Source organism: Carettochelys insculpta, chromosome 2 (genome assembly GCF_033958435.1).
Source record: "Carettochelys insculpta isolate YL-2023 chromosome 2, ASM3395843v1, whole genome shotgun sequence".
In the NCBI taxonomy this organism is placed as follows: domain Eukaryota; kingdom Metazoa; phylum Chordata; order Testudines; family Carettochelyidae; genus Carettochelys; species Carettochelys insculpta.
The window spans coordinates 196,693,693-196,713,849 of record NC_134138.1 but is presented as its reverse complement, the minus strand read 5'-3'; the positions used below and the strand labels follow the sequence as shown (position 1 = coordinate 196,713,849).

The window sequence follows — 20,157 nt, the reverse complement described above, 5'->3', positions numbered from 1 at the left end:
TGACCATTTTTGGACTTCTATGCTTTGCATATTGAGTCTGTTCTGGTATGGCTATGATCTGAAGAAGTGGGTCTGTCCCATGAAAGCTCATCACCTAATAAATTATTCTGTTATTCTTTCAAGTGCTACTGGACTGCTTTTCCCCCTTCAATGTGTGCAGTGCCTTGTGCAATATGCGAGTGACTGTGTTTTGAACATGTTGCTTATAAACTCTTGAGTTTGAAAAGGAAAAGGAAGCTTGCAGCATTCCTGCTAGGGACAGCAATATGCATTTTAAGAAAGAAAACTGAAATTAAAACATGAAGTAGAGTTGGCTTAATTAAAGTACGTTCAGGAGTGAAGGTCAGGAAGACAGTGGTACAAACACACATGTAAAGCGTGAGGAAATAGAACATGTAAAAAGTTGTGAATGTCCTGAAGTAAACATGTGAAGCATTACAAATCCCTGGGTGTGTGCTGTTCTTAGAACAGGGGTTACAAAAAGTGCGGTTGAACATCACGTATTAAGAACCATCTTGTATTCCCATGCACTGTGGGTCTGGAATTATTGAGTTTCCAAGAAAATTCATAAAAATGTCTCTTGCTATTTTATACGGAGATACACATCTCATAAAGCTGGCAGGGACCTTGGGGGGGTCATTGAGTCCAGTCCCCTGCCCTCTTGGCAGAATGAAGCACCATCTTTTTTCTTTTTAACCTATTTACCCCAGATCCCTAAATGGCCTCCTCAAGGATTGAACTCACAACCCTGGGTTTAGCAGGCCAACGCTTAAACCTTCTGAAAAGTAAGAAAGATAGCTGTGTTAGTCTATATACTATCAAAACAAAAAAAGCAGTCCAGCAGCACTTTAAAGCCTAACAAAATAATTTATTAGGTGATGAGCTTTGATGAGATAGACCCATTTCTTCAGACCATAGCCATACCAGAAGAGACTCAATACTTAAGGCACAGAGAACCAAAAATAGTAATCAAGGTTGACAATCAGAAAAATTATCATCAAAGTGAGCAAATCAGAGAGTAGAGGGGCAGAATAATTTTTCTGATTTGTCGACCTTGATTACTACTTCTGGTTCTCTGTGCCTCAAATAGGGAGCCTGTTCCGGCAGGGCTATGGTCTGAAGAAGTGCGTCTGCCCCACGAAAGCTCATCGCCTAATACAATATTTTGTTAGGCTTTAAAGTGCTGCTGGACTGCTTTCTTTACGGCTTTTGGTTGCTGAACCCTGTGTTAAGCAGCAGGGACAGGGGACGAAGCGAGCGCCAATTCCGGGGCAAGAAGGCGCGCGCCCCTCTCCCGCCTGGCCTCCGCTGCCCCTGGGCGCGAGAGAAGGACCTCTTGGGCGTGCACAGGGCGCAGGGGCGGTCGCACGAGGAGCTCGCTGATGAGTTGCCCTTGGAAACCGCCGCAGCCGCTTACGTACACTGCTGCCGCCCGCCCTCCCGAAACATCCGCGCCACGCACCAGAGAATCCGATGGGCGGTCGCGCGCCCCACCTTGCTTCAGATCACGTGATAGCGATTCTTCCAATAAAATGGTAGACCAGAGCTCGCGATGTTTTGTTCTCCATGGCAACCGTTGTTCTGTAATCAACGGTCACCTCCCGGTCCGGTACCCTAGTCTCCGTGCGAGTCGTCATGGTGAGTGAGGAGGCTGCCTCCGGACCTAGCTGGGGTCGGTACTGGCTTCGGGACCAGGCCGAGCCCGCTCCCTCATCCTCTCCGGGCCCACTGCTCCTGGGGTTGCCCGGAGCGAGCGGATGAGACGCGACGCGCCGGCCCGCAGAGGAGCCCAGCTGAGGACCAGCCGGGATGCTGATACAAAGACGGGCCCCATCTCTTCCCCTAGGGTGGGGCGGTCCGCCGCGCGGCGCTGAACCCCGCCCTCCCTAGTGTCCGGCTGGCTGCTGGCCCCTGGCGGGGACGGCTTAGTTAAGGCTCCTGCCCGCTGCTGTGGCCTGGTCCCAGCCTTCAGTCGGGTCAAAATCGTCAATTTCTGTCCACCCCGAGCCAAGGGGCGCGGCCCACGGCTCTTCTTCTGGTCTGGGCTGAGTCAAGAAATGCTCAAAAGAAATGAAAAGCATAAACAGTAGCGTAAAGCCAATCCCATTTGTAAAGTACTTTTATGTGTAATGATTTAAAGTGTTACTTCTAATGTGCTGAGAGAAGCTTGGGTTTTTTAAAAAGTTTTTAAACTTGAGAAGCTAGTACCGAAATCAGTTGGGAAGGAATGTCCAGATGCATACAAGTATTCAGTCCCTGGTTTCCATTGAAAGTAGAGGGAGTTAGGCATCTAAATACTTTTGTAGATCTGGACCAATGTTGCCTCTAATTTTTTTTCATCTGTATGCAGAATAAATGTTGTTAAGTGCACCAAAGCCTGTGTGGACGTGCATTGGCAATAGAAACACATGCTGCACACTGTGGGAGGTTATGGATGCTGTGTTAATAAGCTCGACACCGTTTCAGTCTCTCCTGGGGGCCGCCCAAGCATATAGTTTACAGGGATTGCTGATCCGGACTAAAGTCTTCTGCGTTATGTTTATCTCATATATATGGTAACCTTTACTGTTTTCCCTGATCCACAGGCGGAGCTGGGTCTAAATGATCACCACCAGAATGAAGTGATCAATTACATGCGTTTTGCTCGTTCCAAGCGGGGTCTCCGTCTCAAGACAGTGGATTCTTGCTTTCAGGATCTTAAGGATAGCAGGTACCATGGGAGCGGGGAATAATAATATAGCCTGTCTGCCAATCCTGTCTGATAGGTCCATTTTCCATGAATTTGTCTTGCTCTTTTTTTAACCCTATTCTAGTCTTGGCCACTCTTCTCTGTAAGATGAGTACATGGGCGACTGCCCAGGAGAGATTCAGGTATAGGGCGCCCACTGCCACCCAGAGTGGGTAGCATGTGTTTCCATTGGTGATGTACTAAATTTGTTAGTCTCTAAGGAGCAGAGAAACAGGACTGCTTGTTATTTATGGAAAGCAATTCATCACCATCCATTTCCTAACAAGCTTTTTTTAACATATTTCAGGATTTTACCATGTCCCTCTTCAGCCTTCTCATCACCTGCCCGCCTTTTTAAGCTTTTCTTTATAAGTCATGTTTTCTACATTTCTTATTATTTTTGTCCCTGTCCCATGGACTCTCTCTCCAGCATATGCACTTGTTAATGGCAGTGCATAAAACTAGACATAGTATTCAGGCTGAGGCCTCACCAGGGCAAGTAACTCCTGGGGCTAACATACAACACTACACATATTAAATCCCAGAAGGCTGATTGATTTTTTTTTTTTTTTTTAAATCTCCTCAACAGCATCACACTGCAAATATCATCACATTTTTATGAAGTGTTTATGTTAGCTGCAAGCATTATCTGAGCTGGTTAAGTTCTTTGGCTTACTGTAGAGTTGTCATTTGCATGATACAGATGATTTATTATCTTTTCTGTTTAGGCTGGTTGAGGAGACTTTCACAATAGATGAGGTGACAGAAATGCTGGATGGGTTGCAGGCTGTAGTACACAGTGAAGTGGAGTCAGAACTCATTAACACAGCGTACACCAATGTGCTACTTCTACGCCAACTCTTTTCAGAGGCCGAGAAATGGTACCTGAAGCTACAGACTGACATTTCTGAGCTGGAAAATAGGTGACTTTGTTTAACATATAAAAGAATAGAGAATAATTTTACTGAGTCCTCTCAACTGACTAAATTCTATTATGTTTACCTCTTAATCTTAGGAAATGATTTGAGTGGTGTATTATACCAATAACAGTTTTGCTTTGGATGCAAAATTTTCAGTTAAGAGATTACACATGTTGCTTTTAACTTTTTCATTAAATTATTTGCCCATGTAAACGATAATCCTGCTTACTTAGAACTTTTTTGGTGTATATAGAGCATATTTATGTTACCCTCTTTTTGTACTGACCTAGGGTCCAATCATTTGTGCTGAATGGGAGTCTTATTTGACCAAGAAGCACAGCAGCAGACTTGGGAATTGTGTTTAAAAATATTGTTGAATAAACTTAATGTTTCCCTTTATTTTTCTCTCCCAGAGAATTGTTAGAGCAAGTTGCTGAATTTGAAAAGGCAGAATTAACGTCTTCAAACAAAAAGGTGGAGAATTTGATTATAATATTTTACAATAATCAATGCCTTGTGAAATTCACTACAGTTGTTAAAGATGTTTACTATACACCAGGCGTGTCCAGCCCGCGGGCTGCATGTGGCCCTGGACAGCTAATAATGCGGCCCCACAAGATCGTAAACTTTTAACATTATTATGTGATTTATATACATTAACTATATTATATTTTATATGCAGCCCAAGACAATTCCTCTTCACTCAATGCAGCCCAGGCAAGCCAAAAGGTTGGACGCCCATGCTATAGACTATTACCTTATGCCAAAGAAAGATATTTGTGCTACAAGTGACCTTTAAAGAATGTCAGAAATAACCACCTAAAGTTAAGCTCCAAAATCTATGTGTAGTCACTTCTTAGGGTGTGTCTACACTTGCATTCCTCTTTTGAAAGAGGCATGCAAATGAGGTGAATCAAAATGCAAATGTGGTATAAATTTGCATATTCAGCACCTCATTTACGTATTCTAATTTCAAAAGAGCTTCTTTCGAAAGAGGAAAGCCAATATAGACACTACTCTTTTGAAAGTAAACCCCATTTTTGAAAGAATCCTTCTTCCCATTACTTTTGAAAGAGTAGTGTCTATACTGGCTTACTTCTTTCAAAAGAAGGTCTTTCAAAATTAGAATATGCAAATGGTGTGCTGAATATGCAAATTTATATCTCATTTGCATTTTCGACTTGCATGCCTCTTTCAAAAGAGGAATGCAAGTGTAGACACATCCTTATTGTATGCATATTGTGCCTCGGATTGCAACTCGAACACTGGTTTATGACCCCCTACATAGTCAGTTAAGCAAACGGTTTGACTTGTTAAAAGTGAGTTTTTTCATTTACCTCTTTGGAACCTGTAAGCTATTGTTTTTGGAGCAGGGGGTGTGGGGGGGTTGAATTGTGTAGGGAGAAGCAGTTTGGTTTTTAAAACTTGACTGTATTTAGAAATTGCAGGATCAAAAGTATTGTCTTATTTCAGAGAAAGTAAGGTGTCTCTGACCTAACCACATTTGGCTCTTGTTTCCTCTTGGTGTAAATTTATATCCAATTAACATACAGAGTATTTGAAAGTTTAAATAGATTACAGTGAATGGAAATTATTTAACCATGTAAATATTTGTGACAATTATTAACTATTTACTCATTTAAAGACATAGCTATTTGTTCTTTGTTTTAGGCTACAGTAACACGACAGCAATCTGTCAACAGACGTCACTGTTGGAAGAGATTTCCTGACAAAACTGCTGTCCACAGAGCATGACCAAACACAAAAGCCAGTCAGAAGAGCTCTCTGCTCTGTTGACGAGTGGCAGGACTGCCTGGCTGTTCTCTCGATAAAACAGGCACCCAGAAGCACAGCAGATAGGGCTGCCCATTGTTCTGGATTCCCTGTGCATTGAGAGAAAACCCTCCAGAGCATCCACACAGCTTTTTTTGTCAACAGAATCTGTCAACAGCAGTGTTATGCCTTGTAGCTGAGGGTGCACCTACACTTGCATTCCTCTTTCAGAAGAGGCATGCAACTAAGGTAAATTGAAAATGCAAATGAGCTATACATTTGCATATTCGACACCTTATTTGCATATCCTATTTCAAAAGAGCTTCTTTCCAAAGAAGAAGGCCAGTGTAGACGCTGCTCTTTCGAAAGTAATCCCCATCTTCGAAAGAATCCTTCTTCCCATTAAATAAAGAGAAGCAGGATTCTTTCGAAGATGGGCTTGCTTTAGAAAGAGCAGCGTCTACACTGTCTTTCTTCTTTTGAAATTATGATATGTAAATGAGGTGCCAAATATGCAAATTTATACCTCATTTGCATTTGGATTTACCTCATTGGCATACCTCTTTCGAAAGAGGAATGCAGGTGTAGACACACCCTGGCTGTATCTGCACAGGCCACTTTCTTTGAAAGTGGCATGGTAATACACGGTCCGAAATATGCTAATGAGGTGTGGATGCAAATTGCCCGCGCTTCATTAGCATACGGTCAGGTGATTTAAAGTCCGGAAAACTGTTCTTCCGGACTCCAAAACGCAGTTTAGAAGCGTAGCCCCTGGGGGGAGGTCTTCTGGAAGGAAGTCTTTCTTCCGGAGGCCTCTTCTTCTCAAAAATTTTCGGGAAGAAGGGGTCTCTGGAAGAAGGACTTCCTTCCGGAAGCTCCCCCGGGGCCGCACTTTGACACAGCGTTTTGGAGTCCGGAAGAACGGTCTTCCGGACTCCAAATCATGTGACGTCATGTTAATGAGGCACAGGGAATTTGCATCCGCACCTCATTAGCATATTTCGGACTGCTTATTATTATGCCACTTTCAAATAAAGTGGCCTGTGTAGAAACGGCCCCTTTATGTGTGGATGTTCCACTAGCTTTGTTGACAAAACTCACTAGTGTAACTGTAGCCTTTAGTGTTTTCTAACTTACATGGCTTTTGATAATTGCAGCATTGGGAGCTGTATATATAATTTAAGATTCTGCCTTCCATCTCTGATTTAAAACAGTAGTTAAATAAACTTCAGTTCTAAAGATGCCAATTTTAAAATAAATATATTGTCATATTTTAGTTAACTGTAGTTTCACAAATTTCTTCTCTCTATTTTGTGTTTTAGACTTTGAAAAAAGAATCTATTTGAAAAATGTTGTAGTCTTCAATTTTTAAAACATTTGCAAAGTTGTATTACATTTGTTAGCTTTAATGAAAGGGCCCAAACCTGAACAAATAGTAAAATGAATTCAGAATGAATAATTATTGATTGCATTTCAACAGACTGCATTAAGGATAGAGCTGAAGTAGCCATTTTAATTACTTTAAAAAAAAAAGTGCCAGAAAGAAAACACATCATTCATATTTTTTGTATCTTTGTCATTATTTTAGCCCAGTTCAGAGCTCATTAAGCCTAAACTTGCTCCATTAAATGAAGGCGTGTCAGAGCTGCTAAACAAGGTAGGATTTTTTTTCCCTTGAAATATTTGTGGTTGGGTTGATAGGTATTTAATTTATTCAACTCAACACAGATTAGATGCTACCCAGAATAACTCTGTGTGTGTGTGTGTACACATACGTGTACGTGCCTCTGATTTCCACTCCATTCATCTGACCAAGTATCCCCCCCGCCACAAGTTTATGCCCAAATACATGTGTTAGGCTGGGTCTACGCTTGCCCCCAGCTTTGAAGGGGACATGGTAATCAGGACGACAGGAGATTACTAATGAAGTGCTGCGGTGAATACACAGCACTTCATTGAGCTAATTCTCCCCTGCAGCAACTTTGAAATGCTGGCCTGCATGTAGCCACGGGCACTTCGAAGTGACTGTGCTACTTTGAAGTACCTTTACTCCTCACTCCTCAAAATTTTGAGGCGTAAAAGCACTTCAAAGTAGTGCAGACGCTTCGAAGTGCCTGCAGCTACACGCATGCCAGCACTTCAAAGTTTGATGCTTTGAAGTTGCCGTGGGGGAGAACTAGCCTATTGAAGTGCTACATAATATTCCATCGCCCTGATCAACATGCCCCCTTCGAAGTTGGGGGCAAATGTAGACAAGCCCTTAAGGTGCCACAGGATTCCTTGTTGTTTTTGTAGATGCAGACTAATATCTCTCTGAGATTTAACAGTACTTAGACAAGCTATAAGTGAACTTAGAAATCATTTATAGATATGATTATACCACTTTTTATATGATATTTAAGAAAATAGATTGTTCTAAAGAGGTTGTGTTTAAGTCTAAGTAGGGAAAACTCTAGTGCTGTGTCAGTTTCTCCTAAATGCTTGAAATAAAGAATACCAAGGTTAACATAGAGAATATAGTTATAGACGTGAACTTAAAAGTTCTTTTGGGCTCAATTGTGCAGACACTTGAGCATGTGAGTAACTTTAAGCACGAAAATAATTGTTAATTTAAATTGAATTACTTGTGTTTAAGTGAAGCAGGAAAGAAATTATATGACTGGGCAGCAGACTTGATGTCCCAGGAAGTCCCTTCCAATCTTATGTCCATAGGCATAAGGAAGAGTGGGATCATAGCCTTTAACATTTAAAATGTATGTCATTCCCCAACTGTTGACATAATACAGTAGCTCTCAACTTTTCCAGGCTACTGTGCCCCTTCCAGAAGTCTGATTTGTCCTGCTCGTTCCTAAATTTCACCTCACTTAACTACTTGCCTCCAACATCAGACATAAAAATGTAAAAATAAAGAAGTGTCACAGCACACTATGGCTGAAAAATTGCTTTTTTTTTTTCTCAATCAATTGGAACATAAGTATTGTACTTGCATTTTACCGTACAGGTTGAACATCACTAATTCAGCACTCTCTCATCCGGCAACATCCAGAGTCCGGCATAATTTTAGTTAGCCAGATGTCCACATGTCATGGATGTGTCCAAGTTTCCCCTAGTCCCATAAAGTTTATTTTTACAGCCACCAGTCCTGGCTCTCAATGCTTTGGGCTGTTATTTAATTCTAATTTACCCTAAATTTCTTGTGAGAGCCCAGTAAGCAGTGGAAGTATTGTTAATGCTGCTAGACAATATTGACCACCCATGATCCAGCAAATTTGCTGGCTCGTCACTAATCAGATCCCAAGGGTTCTGGACTTGAGAGGTTTAATCTGTAGTATATAGAGTAATATAAGCAAGTCATTGTACGATATTTTAGTTTGTATTGACTTCGCTATTGCTTTTTATGTAGCCTCTTGTAATACTAGGCAAATACCTAGATGAAGTGACATACACCCTGGAAGATCTCTGGTTATATGCCTGTCTGAGAATCACTGACCTAATGTATATGAAGATTAAACACATAAGTTTTAAAGTAAACATTTGAAGATCACTTGCACTTTCATTTAGCTGAAAGATTATTTTAGAGAAGGGATGTCTGATTTTCAGAAGATGCTATCTGTCATATTTTAAACGGGGAGCATGAATAAAATTTTTCCTGTCCTCTTGACTGGAAAGCATTTTGACATATGCCATGAATTAGACCTATATCTCTAAAATGCAATTTTACATTTGTTTCAGATAATAATATTCCTTATGCATGGTTTGATCCTTCAAGGTACTGAGTGTTCTGGTGCAGATATAGTAAAAAACTTATGCATAGACTTAAATATTTGAGTAGTCCTATAACTACTGTGTGACTACTCACATTCTTAGTTAAGAACATGATTAAGGTCCTCTGTTCTGTTGGTACCTGAATGCCCAGGACTGTGCAGGATCAAGCCCATAAAGAAATGCCGGTGACCCACAATGGACTGGTCTTTTTTAAGCATTAACATACTAGGTAGCTTTTCTAAACTAGAAAATATATTTACTTACCTGAAATAATTAGAAACAAGTACATGTCTATTTAGTTCAATCATGCAAGAGTGTTCCTGGTAAAAACTAATTTTTATTTACAAAAAGGAAATTTCAAAACTTCAAGAAGAAAATGAAAAACTGAAGACCAGACTCAAGACAATAGAAACACAGGTAAACGCTCTATGAATCTGGATATATGTAGAGAGTGAAACTTTCTCATCTGGCAGCATCCCTCATTCAGCAGGACCACAGATGTTGCTGGATGGGAGAGCTCCAGCTGCTCAGGTACAGAGACGCCCCACTGGCAACCACTATGGGGAGTCCCAGGGACAGCCCCTGGGGAATAGAGCCTGGTTGGGGAGCCCCACTGTCAGGGTCCCAGCCCAGGTCAGGGAGCCCTACTGGCAGCCCTGGCAGGGAGCCAGCTGGGGCACAGAGCCCTGCCAAGAGCTCCACAGTAGGGGAGCCCAGCTGGGGCTAGGGAGCCCAGCAGCCCCATGGCACGGAGCCAGCTGGGACATGGACCACACAGCAGTGAGGAACCCAGCAGGCCCTTGGTAGGGAGCCTGGCAGAAGTGGAACCACCACCACCCGCCCCAGAAGCCTGGGAGTAGGGAACCCACTGTGGCCAGGAGGGCAGCCTGGTTAGCAGGGTGGCACCCCCACCTCCTTCCACACCCCTTGCAGGGCAGCCAGGAGGCCTGACTCTCCCTCACCTGGCAAATTCCCTTGTTTGGAACCACTCAGATCCTGAGGGTGTCAGACAACGAAGGTACAACCTGTGCATGTTAAAAATACCTAAATAGAGCATAATTTTAATACTTCTGTTTCCAGTAAAAGCTGCTTTATTAGGCTTTGTCTTTCCAATTTATTGCAGGCCACATGTGCATTGGATGAAAAATCAAAACTAGAGAAGTCACTGAAGGATTTACAGATGATCCAGGGAGATCAAAAGGTTGTCTGTTTTCTCCTTGAATAAGCATTATCGAGGCTTACAGAGCTAGATGAGCCACACGTGATCGAAAGCGGCTCTTTCAAAGTGCTGTGGCCTCTGTTATGCTAATGAGGCGCTGCATATTCATAGTAGTGCCTCATTAGCATCTTTCAGTTAGGTTCATTATCATGCCCCTTTCGAAGTTCTGGGGCTAATGTAGACATAGCCTAAGTCAGAAATAGTTTTTCCTATATTTACCAATCAGTGCCTGGATTGGGCCCTCAGATTTCTCTTGTAGGAGTTGAAGATCCAAATATGATTAACGATTGCAGGAAAAGCACAGAATGGAAAAAAAATCTATTAGATTCATCATCTTAATTTTTTAGCCTATATATTTATTTTCTTAATACTATGATTATCTAACAATTTATAAAATATTTTGAAGTATTTTATTTCAACTTGTAACATATTAGTTGAATATTTTAAGTTTGGTATAGTTTTTTCTGCCTTTTATGAAAGTAATGTTGAGAAACTGACATTTCTACTACCAGCGGTAATACTGATTTTTGAAGTCAGTTTTTTCAGTTCCTTTTCTTTAAAAATTGTAAGCCCTTTTAATTTCCATATTTTTAATCCAAGTTTCTTTTTATTTTGCTTTCTAAATGGTTTGTGGTATGTATTCTATTTTCTTAATATATTATAATGCCCCCCACTGATTTCTAGGATCTGTTATTTTCATATAGTAATATTATTCACTGGTAGTGTGATTTAAAGATAGTGGCAAATACTTTCTTTATCTGACTTGTTAACTCTTGTAACTGTAGTTATTACAATGGTAACTTTAACGGTCTGGGGACGTGTCTTATTTGCTGCTTGTTTGCATAGGCTTCAGCAGGCCTGACTTTGAGAGGTGTGGAGTACCTACATCTCCCATTAAGTCAGTTGTTTTCTCTTTCACCTCTTAATTTTCCTTTTCATGGGGTGTGGGGGCATATGTATGTGTGTTTGTGATTGAGTCTGATTACTGGATTCTGTCGTGACAGATTTATACAGGTTGGCTGAAAATTATTTTAATCTCCTAGATCCTCTACTCTTACCTTTTTAAAAATATAGCTTTCAAAGATTTTGGTTTACTTCTTAAAATAAATAAGCCTTGTGACCCTACATGGGATTATTTTGATTAACAGAACTTCTAAAATAGATGGTTTTTTCTGATGGGGACAGGTGAAGAATTAATGTACTCCATATTTATCTCTGAAAGCATTACATGGCTGGAGTCTGCTTTGTAAGTGTAGCTGGTGTCATTCTAAGGCTCAGTATAGGGATGTAAAATCCCATTTAATTAGTTAACTGGTTAAATGTTAAGTTTAACCAGCTAACTGATTAAACAGGGGTGGGGAGGCCACTCCAGGCCAGCTGGGCTAGAGCGGCCCCCCTGCTGCAGACGGAAGTTGCTCTAGCCTGGCTGGAGCACCCTTGCCTGTGTTGCCCCCAGGGCCAGTGCAGACCAGGACTACTCTAAATGGACTGAAGCACCCCCATGCGCCACAGGCTGGGTCTGCTGTGGGCGAGGGCTGCTCCGGATGCACAAGAATGCCCCATGGCTATGATAGGCCATGCGGGAGTGGAGCAACTCTGTGCCCACAGTGGGTTATAATGGGGGGAGCATTGGTCTTGAAAACCCAGGGTTGTGAGTTCTGTCCTTGAGGGGGCCTTTCAAGGGTATGGGGCACGTCAGATTTAAAAAAAGAAAAAAAAAATCTGTCAGGGATGGTGATAGGACCTGCTATGAGTGCAGGGGACTGGACTTGATTTGCAGGGGACATGATGGAAGCTTTCAGATATCTAAAAGGGTGTCATAAGGAGGAGGGAGAAAACTGGTTCTTCTTGGCCTCTGAGGTTAGAATAAGAAGCAATTGGCTTAAACTACAGCAAGGGAGGTTTAGGTTGGACATTAGGAAAAAATTCCTGTCAGGGTGGTCAAACGCTGGAATAAATTGCCTAGGAAGGTTGTGAAATCTCCATTTCTGGAGATATTTAAGAACAGGTTAGGAAAATGTCTATCGGGGTGGTCTAGACAGTACATGGCCCTGCCATGAGGGCAGGGGGCTGGACTCGATGACCTCACAAGGTCCCTTCCAGTCCTGGTATTCTATGACCTGTCGAGGACCCTTTCAGTCCTGTGGCGATTGCCAAGAATTGTCAGCAGAAGATATGCAAATTGTGCAAAGCATTTGCATATTTTCTGCTGACAGTTATGTCAAGAGAGGCTTTCCTGGCATTTGACCCCTCTACACAGAGCCAAATGTCAGGAAAATCCCCTCCACTGACACCTCCATTCTTCTTCATGGAACAAGGATGACTGGGACATCAGCAGAAGGCTCCTGGAGCAGCAGACTTCTCTTGGGAGACCTCTAGGCTCCTGATGGAAGCCTGCAATCTAGACATAGCTATGATATATTTGTATATTTTGGTTAACCGTAACAAGTAAGCCTCCCCCATTTAGGGTGAGATTCACCAATTAAATGTTAACACCTCTAATAGAATGATATAATCCTACTCATGTTTTAGTAGCCCAAGTTAACATGGGCTTAGAGAACTTGAATCCTATAACTACTTTCATCCCAACTACAGCAGATCATGTCTGTCTTACTAATGACTGGGTCTCTGTATTCAAAATAGGAAGACAAGACAAGTAGCTCCTGAGATACAAACTGTGCCTAGAGACAAATGCAGTTTCCTGTCTAGCATCTTTCAGCACAGCTTCAATCCCAAAATGGTTAAGATAAAGTAAACTTTGCTTCTCAGTAAATACCATATTGGCTGAATTCCTATTCTTAGATCTTAGCTCTCTAGTATGAAACAGGCTTTAACTTCCTTCTTAGAGCTGGTTTCTTTGAAGACCTGATAGTTCAGACCCTTTCTGAGTCTTGGTACACATGCATTGAAATTTGTCATTCTTTTGTTTCCATATGTTATTTTCAAGAGTCTAGTCATCTGATCCCTCTTATAAATCAGAGTTTTTAATATACATGGATATAGCAGTTAACTGAACACATGCATGTGGCCCACAGCTGGGGATTGAGGGAATGAGTGTTGCTTATTCTCACAGGATACGATAGTTAGTATTAATGTATGCTTTCCTGATAACTATGGGAACATTCTTCTTGTACATGTTGAAACTCCCAGATCCAGCATTCTCTTGTTCGGCAGCATCCGTTGTCCGGAAAGACCATGGATCTTGCAGAACTAGAGAGTCCTGGGGCTGGGAGGAGGAAGGGCCAGCCAGACCAGCAGCAGGAGCCCAAGGCAGCCACAGTAGGTCTGGTGGCAAGGGGAGAGGGGAGCCAGCAGCCTCTTCCAGGGAGCTGCAGCGAGAGATCCTTGCCCCGGGCCAGGAGCAGTAGCCAGGGCTGACTGGGCAAGAAACCAGGCCGGGGAAGTCATGGCAGGGGCTGGATGGAAAGCCCCTAGTATGGGAGTGGCAGCTTATCCACAGGGCCAGGTGGGAAGCCACAGCCAGGGCTAGTGAGAAGCCCCAGGCCGGGGAGTAGTGTCTCATTGCTGGAGCTAGGGGAAAAGCCATGGCCCTGGGAAGCTATGGCCAGGGCTGCCTGGGAAGCCCCAGGCTGGAGAGTGGCAGTTCATTGCTGGGGCTGGGCAGGAAGCCATAGCCAAAGACTGAGCAGGAAGCTGCCCCCAGGGAAACCACAGCTCGGGCAGGTTGCAGGTGTGCAGAATAGGGGAGCTGCAGGTGACGGGGGAACGCAAGCCGTGGAGCAGGGGCTGGATCGCCAGCTGCAGGGTAGAACTGACCACCGTGGTGCAGAAAAATCTCTTGTCTGGGACCACTCAGGTCCCAAGGGTGCCAGACGAGGGAGACTGAACTTGTATCTCATCTCCAAACAGCTTGGCGTCTGCATCTGTTGCTGATGTTTTTTAGCATACTTACACCCCATCTTCTTCTACAACTCTCCAAAACATATCAAATCTACTAAATCTGAAAATCTGCAGTATAGCCCTGTATGTTCTCCTTATATTCAGTAATCTTCTTAATACATTTCATACAGTGTGAAATTTGTATCTAAAAGAGATAATGGAATATAATTCCCACCGAGAAATGAAGCAGTTTCTCAGTGTTTGAAATCTTGACTTGGCAGGAAAAAAAAGCCTTTTCATTCACTTTAAAATGTATTTATTGACATTTTCTTGAAATTTAAATTTATTATTTTCATGCTTTGGAACCTATGAGGGTCTTTTTTTTTTTTTACCTACTTATTTAAAGTGTTGTAGTTTGCCATTTAAAGCTGTTCTGTGATCATATTGAACAAATAATTTAAAATTCACTCTTTCATTTAGGATTATGTAAAAAAAAATATAATGTCAATATTTCTTCTTTTGAAGACTAACATAACCCAGGATATAAGTGAGTTGGAAAATACAGTGTCTGCTCTGAAATGCCAGTTTGAGAAGGCGCTGAACGAAAGTACTACAAACCAGAAGTTCTTAGAAGAGAACTTGGTGACAACAAAACATGACCTACTCAAGGTTCAGGACCAGTTATCTATAGCTGAAAAGGTTAGATTCTTACTGCAGTGTATACATAAGTTCTTTGTTCAATTTTTTTGACTATTTAATAAGATTACAAAGATTCTGTTTATTAAGGATATGTCATGATCTGTTGTTTCTTATATTTGTCACTTGTTGTAGAGCAAAGAGCATAGTTATCAGTGTTAAGATAGTTCCGTATCTATGACATAAGTTATGTCACCACTGGTGAGTAACAGTCAGATGGATGCTGTAAATACATCTTGTGCGGTCATTTCAAAATGCTTGTGGCAGCAAATCTTCAGACAGAAAGTTTATTTTTATCTCTGTGAGAAGGTGACAGCACCAGATTCCCACTAGAAAATGGTAATTACCTTGTGGAAACTGGCTACTTTGTATGATTAGCAATGAACTGAGACACCAGTTTTGAATGGGGATGTCCACAGTGAGTGCTGTAGTGTTGGAAGACTTGCAGAATTTGCCTTTGAGTATACTTCAAATTAACAGACTGCAGCTGAAACTGATACTGTTGGCATGAGATTGGGGAATTAATTTCTTGAGTTTGATCCCGTGCGACTTGAAAGTGATGAGAATATTTGGTCTGACAATTAGCACTGACAGCTTTCCTTTCACTGCTCTCAAAATTTAGGCGTGAGTGTACTTTTGAACTAATGATGCCCAAGATTCTGCATCCTGTGGTTTTTTTTTCTCTGTAAAACCACTAGAGGGAACACTAGTAAACAGATTTGTTTGCTAGACCTGTGCGCACATACTAGTATAGATGGCATGTTAACTTTACAGGAGAATAATCTTAAATTCATTCTGAAACAGAAAACATAGTTTTTATTGAAAGCTGAAATGTGATAGTTTCCAAAGTTGGGAAATGCCACTAACCGAACATGTTTTGTTTGTGAGTTTCAAGGCTGTCAGCCTCATTTTTTAGTTTTGTACAAATTTTCAGATGGCTTTTTTTTTTTTTTTTGCCATCTGAGTTATTGTGGGATTAATTTAGTGAACTAAAGATCTGTTTTAACTATCTGAAATTCATGGAACCACAGGCTCATGAGAGCAAAGGTCATGTCTCTACTGTATATACCTCTTATGAAGAGCAGTTTGTCTTATTGTGTCACTGATACAATACCTGTCAAAACCTCCCCAAACCCAATTTAGTGCAGCCTACTTTTGCACAGGTGTGTTGCTATTTTGTGTTCCATTGAGTTAGTATGTGTCTATTTAGTGAAGTATTTGTGAATCCTGCAGTAGGAAAATAGTATTCGGATGAAAATTATTTTATACTTTAATTTCGGTTCACCCTAGTCTGTTATTTTCTCTTACTTTAAAGCTGTCTTAAAAACTAGAAACAGGAATCCAGTTTGTTCTATGGAAATGAAGGGAAATACTTGCTTGTTGAAGATACACTCCATGCTTTCTAATGGTAACAGTAGACGCTAATGTGTACACATGTGTGCTTTTACAAAGTCTCTCTTTTGAACTCTATGGAGGAAACTAACAATGTTACTTATTGCTTAATCTTAACTTTCAGTGCAAGGAGGAGTGTAATTGGGAAAGCTTTGTACAGCACTAAGTAACTAAAAATTCATATTATTTAGTTCAGGTATAGTGGATGGCACCTAAGTATTACTGAAACAAGCTCTAATGAGTAGTTCACCCATTATTTTTTTTTTTTTTTTTTTTTTTTTTTATTGCTGTGAGAAGAAAATGAAATCATGCTCAGGTCACTGAAAAACAAAAATTTCATATGCTATTTATATCTGGACCTACAAAATAAAAGCTTCACAGGTTGCAGCAGACATAATAAAGATGTATGGCTATCAGCTAAAATCTGAGTTCATAGTAACTATACCTGTTACTATGTATAGACTTCTTATCCATCACACAATGGCTGTGTCTACACTACCTCCCCACTTCGAAGTTGCCCAGGCACTTTGAAGGACCAGTGGGTTAGCCGTGGCTACGCACAAGCTGGCACTTTGAAGTTTAACACTTCGAAGTTGCCGCAGGGGAGTATTAGCTTAATGAAGTGCTGCATATGCAGCGCAGCACTTCGTTAATGATATATCCCAACACCCTACTTATCATCCTTCCTCTGAAGTAGGGAGGTAGTGTGGTCACAGCCAATGAGTCTTTAAAATGTAACTGCCTGCAAATCACTTTTATGTGGCTTTCCAAAACAACTGGAATGTTTTGGGTCACAGAGCATCAAACAGATTTAGCTGACTGTAGGCTTACAAGTAGATTGTAGAGAAGTGACTGAATATTCTGTAGTATTCTAGGTTAGCCAGTGTTTGATTTGATCATGAATATATTTGAGCTGTGAATTAGAAGTGCACTGCATTTGCAGTTTACATGGCTGTAACTTTGTGATATGATTGAAGTGCCCAGATCAGCATCTAGTTCAAAAGAAAATCAATCCATTTTAATAAGGTTGTCCATCACTGTGGTATATTGTAGAGGGCATTACCAAAGCAAAAGCCAAATGTTTTTAGTACAAATTTTGTTACGTAACAGTATCACCAAAAGTTCCATAAATGTTTCATTCATTGATCAAAAACAGATAACAGCAGCAAGAGTTTGACAGGAAAAAGCTAGACTGAGCACTGGTATGAAGCCTAATGAGAAAAATAGTTCTTTTTAAAAGACTATTTTAGATTTAAAAAAAAAATAATACATTGATGTTCATCCCGAGCAGGAGCTGGAGAAAAAATTCCAGCAAACAGCTGCCTACCGCAACATGAAAGAGATTCTCACCAAGAAGAATGATCAGATAAAGGATTTACGGAGAAGACTTTCAAAGTAAGTGGTGCTCTTCCATCTGTTACCTTAAGTCTTTTCCACCTCCACATTGTTTCAGTAAATATAAAACAGATTCTCCTAAATCCAATTTATTAACTTCCCTTTGGAACAGATGCAGTAGGGCTGTTATACTATGAACAACCTTGACTCATTTTTTCATCAAAATTTCAATGACTTTTTTTAAAAAAAAATTTAAAATTAAATTGGTGTCTTTACAGTAAGGTGAGTTAAGGGCGATTTCTTTCCCCTTCAGGGCTTCGATCGTATGTAGCCTCCCAGTCATGTCAAGTTACAGATGGGGAACTGAGGGCTCAAAATCTTCCAAGAAGTCTCTGGCAGAGCAGGGACTTAAATCTAGGTTTTCTATACCCTAGGCTAGTGACTTAGCCTTAGACTTTCCCTTCTGTAGAACTATTGCATTACACCAAATCTGTGCAACAGAAAGACACTCACTGTACTGGCAGTGGGTAGCTCCATATTGAGTGGGTGTAGGAAGGAATTTCTTTAAGGGGGTTTCTGTTCCATTGGAGCCATGCTGCCAGGAAGTAGAGGTGGAGAAATACCACTTGGGCCCCGAAAATATTGTAAGGATTTTAGGTCTGAGTCTTGCTTCCTGTGGATGTTAGCATTGGAAGTTGGTCACCAAGGGTCATTTCATGGGTTGCAGGGCTGGTAAACTGGCCAAATGAGTTTGTTTAAAAGAAGTTTTTAAAAGTGGAAAAATAGTTGGTTGCATCCTTCTAAAGTGTACTGTGTAAATTACCATGAAAATGACACAAATGTGGAATTGGTGGCACTGATTTTTCTCTTTGAGCACTGACTATCTCTCAGGTATATTATTCTCTCTAGCTCTAATTTTCTCTCTTCTTAGATATGAACCAGATGATTAAAATGTGAAGAGCATTTGGTCTGTCAAGAAACTGCCACACAAAGAGAACAGATTGTTGTGTTACTTTAAGGGATTTATTGAAATACTTTTGGAGATTTGTTTTCAATTATTTATTTTCTGCTTCTGCCATTACTTAAAAACCACCCTTTTTGTTTATAGGAAACTGTGATTACTTAAGAACTGAAAGATGAGAACAAAGTTTATAGAGTGAACTAGTTCCCGTACATATGTCTTTTTAATAGGTAACCATAGGTAACCTTTTGTATTCCCAGAGCAATAGCAAACACCAAACTGACAGTTATTTACAAAGAAAGACATTTATTTTTGTTGAAATAAAATTTAGTTCTTCTCTAACATAGCTGTGAGATGCAATTTACATATAGAAGATGTGACTTATTTTTTGCTGTGGGCATCACTCTCCCAGAAAAACATCCTTAAGCTAACTTTGTAAGATTAATCATCCCACTGGCTGACCGATTTCCGCTGAGCAAGTTTTTTGCTGAGTACAGGATGTACATTAGATAAAGGGGAACAAATATACAGCATATGGGATCAAGCAAAGCGTACTCAATAGTGACATTAGTAGTAGAATATATACATCAGACATAAATTTTATCAAACAGTATGAATTTAGAAGAAGATAAATATTTGCTGGCTTCTGCAATATATCACAGATCAAAATTGCTCAAGGGGGATACAGAATAAAAAGTATATTTTTCCCCCATGGGCACGCCTCCAAGATTTTACCTTGAACACTGGAATTTGATTCTTTCAAAGTATTAAGGTTAAGACAGCAGGATCTAGAGAGGCTGAGGAAGCTGGTAACGGAGGAACTTTCCGGGGGAAAGATGTTCTGGGAGTTTTCTTCACTTTCTGTTGCATCCTCAGCTATGCAGTTCTTGCACTCAAACATTCTGTATTTACCTCCCAGCCTGTTTTGATACATTTTACCTGTTTGTGTCTCTGTTCATATGTGCTGCATTATAACTCTAAATAAAATCAAATATATTTTCCAACATCAAGCTCTGGATTTTGGAGTGTGGTTTCTTTGCAGAGATTGTAGTGTTTCCTTTGGTAGGTGGACAAGACAGCTGAAACTGGTTTTTACAGTGATGTTCCTTTCAATGAAGGGGGTTATTCTTTAATCACTCTGGATTGTATGATTCCTTTTTGAAGTAGAAGTCCCCACTGTTTAAGTGGAGTAGCCCACAGACTGGCATGTTCTCTAGCAACATACTACAACCCTCGTACAATAGTAGTAGCTTGGTAATGGTATAATGAAATTGTATGTGAAGCATTAAGTTAAACAAGTGGAAGCTGTTGCCTTGTAGTATCATGAGGTATAAGCACAACTAGTTAAATCCATTTATTGTCAGTCCTCAGTTTTTCATTATTTTGTACGGTTTGAGGACAGCATTACTCATTGGCTATGTCTACACGTGCCCCAAACTTCGAAATGGCCATGCAAATGGCCATTTCGAAGTTTACTAATGAAGCGCTGAAATGCATATTCAGCGCTTCATTAGCATGCGGGCGGCAG

At 40.9% G+C, this 20,157-nt stretch overlaps 1 protein-coding gene across 1 annotated transcript; it reads left to right on the top strand.

Annotated features, from left to right (window-relative positions):
- Positions 1–1,587: 1,587 nt before the first annotated feature.
- LZTFL1 (leucine zipper transcription factor like 1) lies at positions 1,588–19,639 on the top strand. Its single transcript, XM_074986094.1, has 10 exons — positions 1,588–1,638; positions 2,586–2,710; positions 3,457–3,651; positions 4,062–4,122; positions 7,010–7,078; positions 9,538–9,603; positions 10,310–10,387; positions 14,771–14,944; positions 17,625–17,728; positions 18,600–19,639. Exons 1-10 carry the CDS (start codon positions 1,636–1,638, stop codon positions 18,616–18,618), a joined length of 894 nt encoding a protein of 297 aa, XP_074842195.1. The 5' UTR covers positions 1,588–1,635; the 3' UTR covers positions 18,619–19,639.
- The last annotated feature ends 518 nt before the right edge of the window (positions 19,640–20,157 follow it).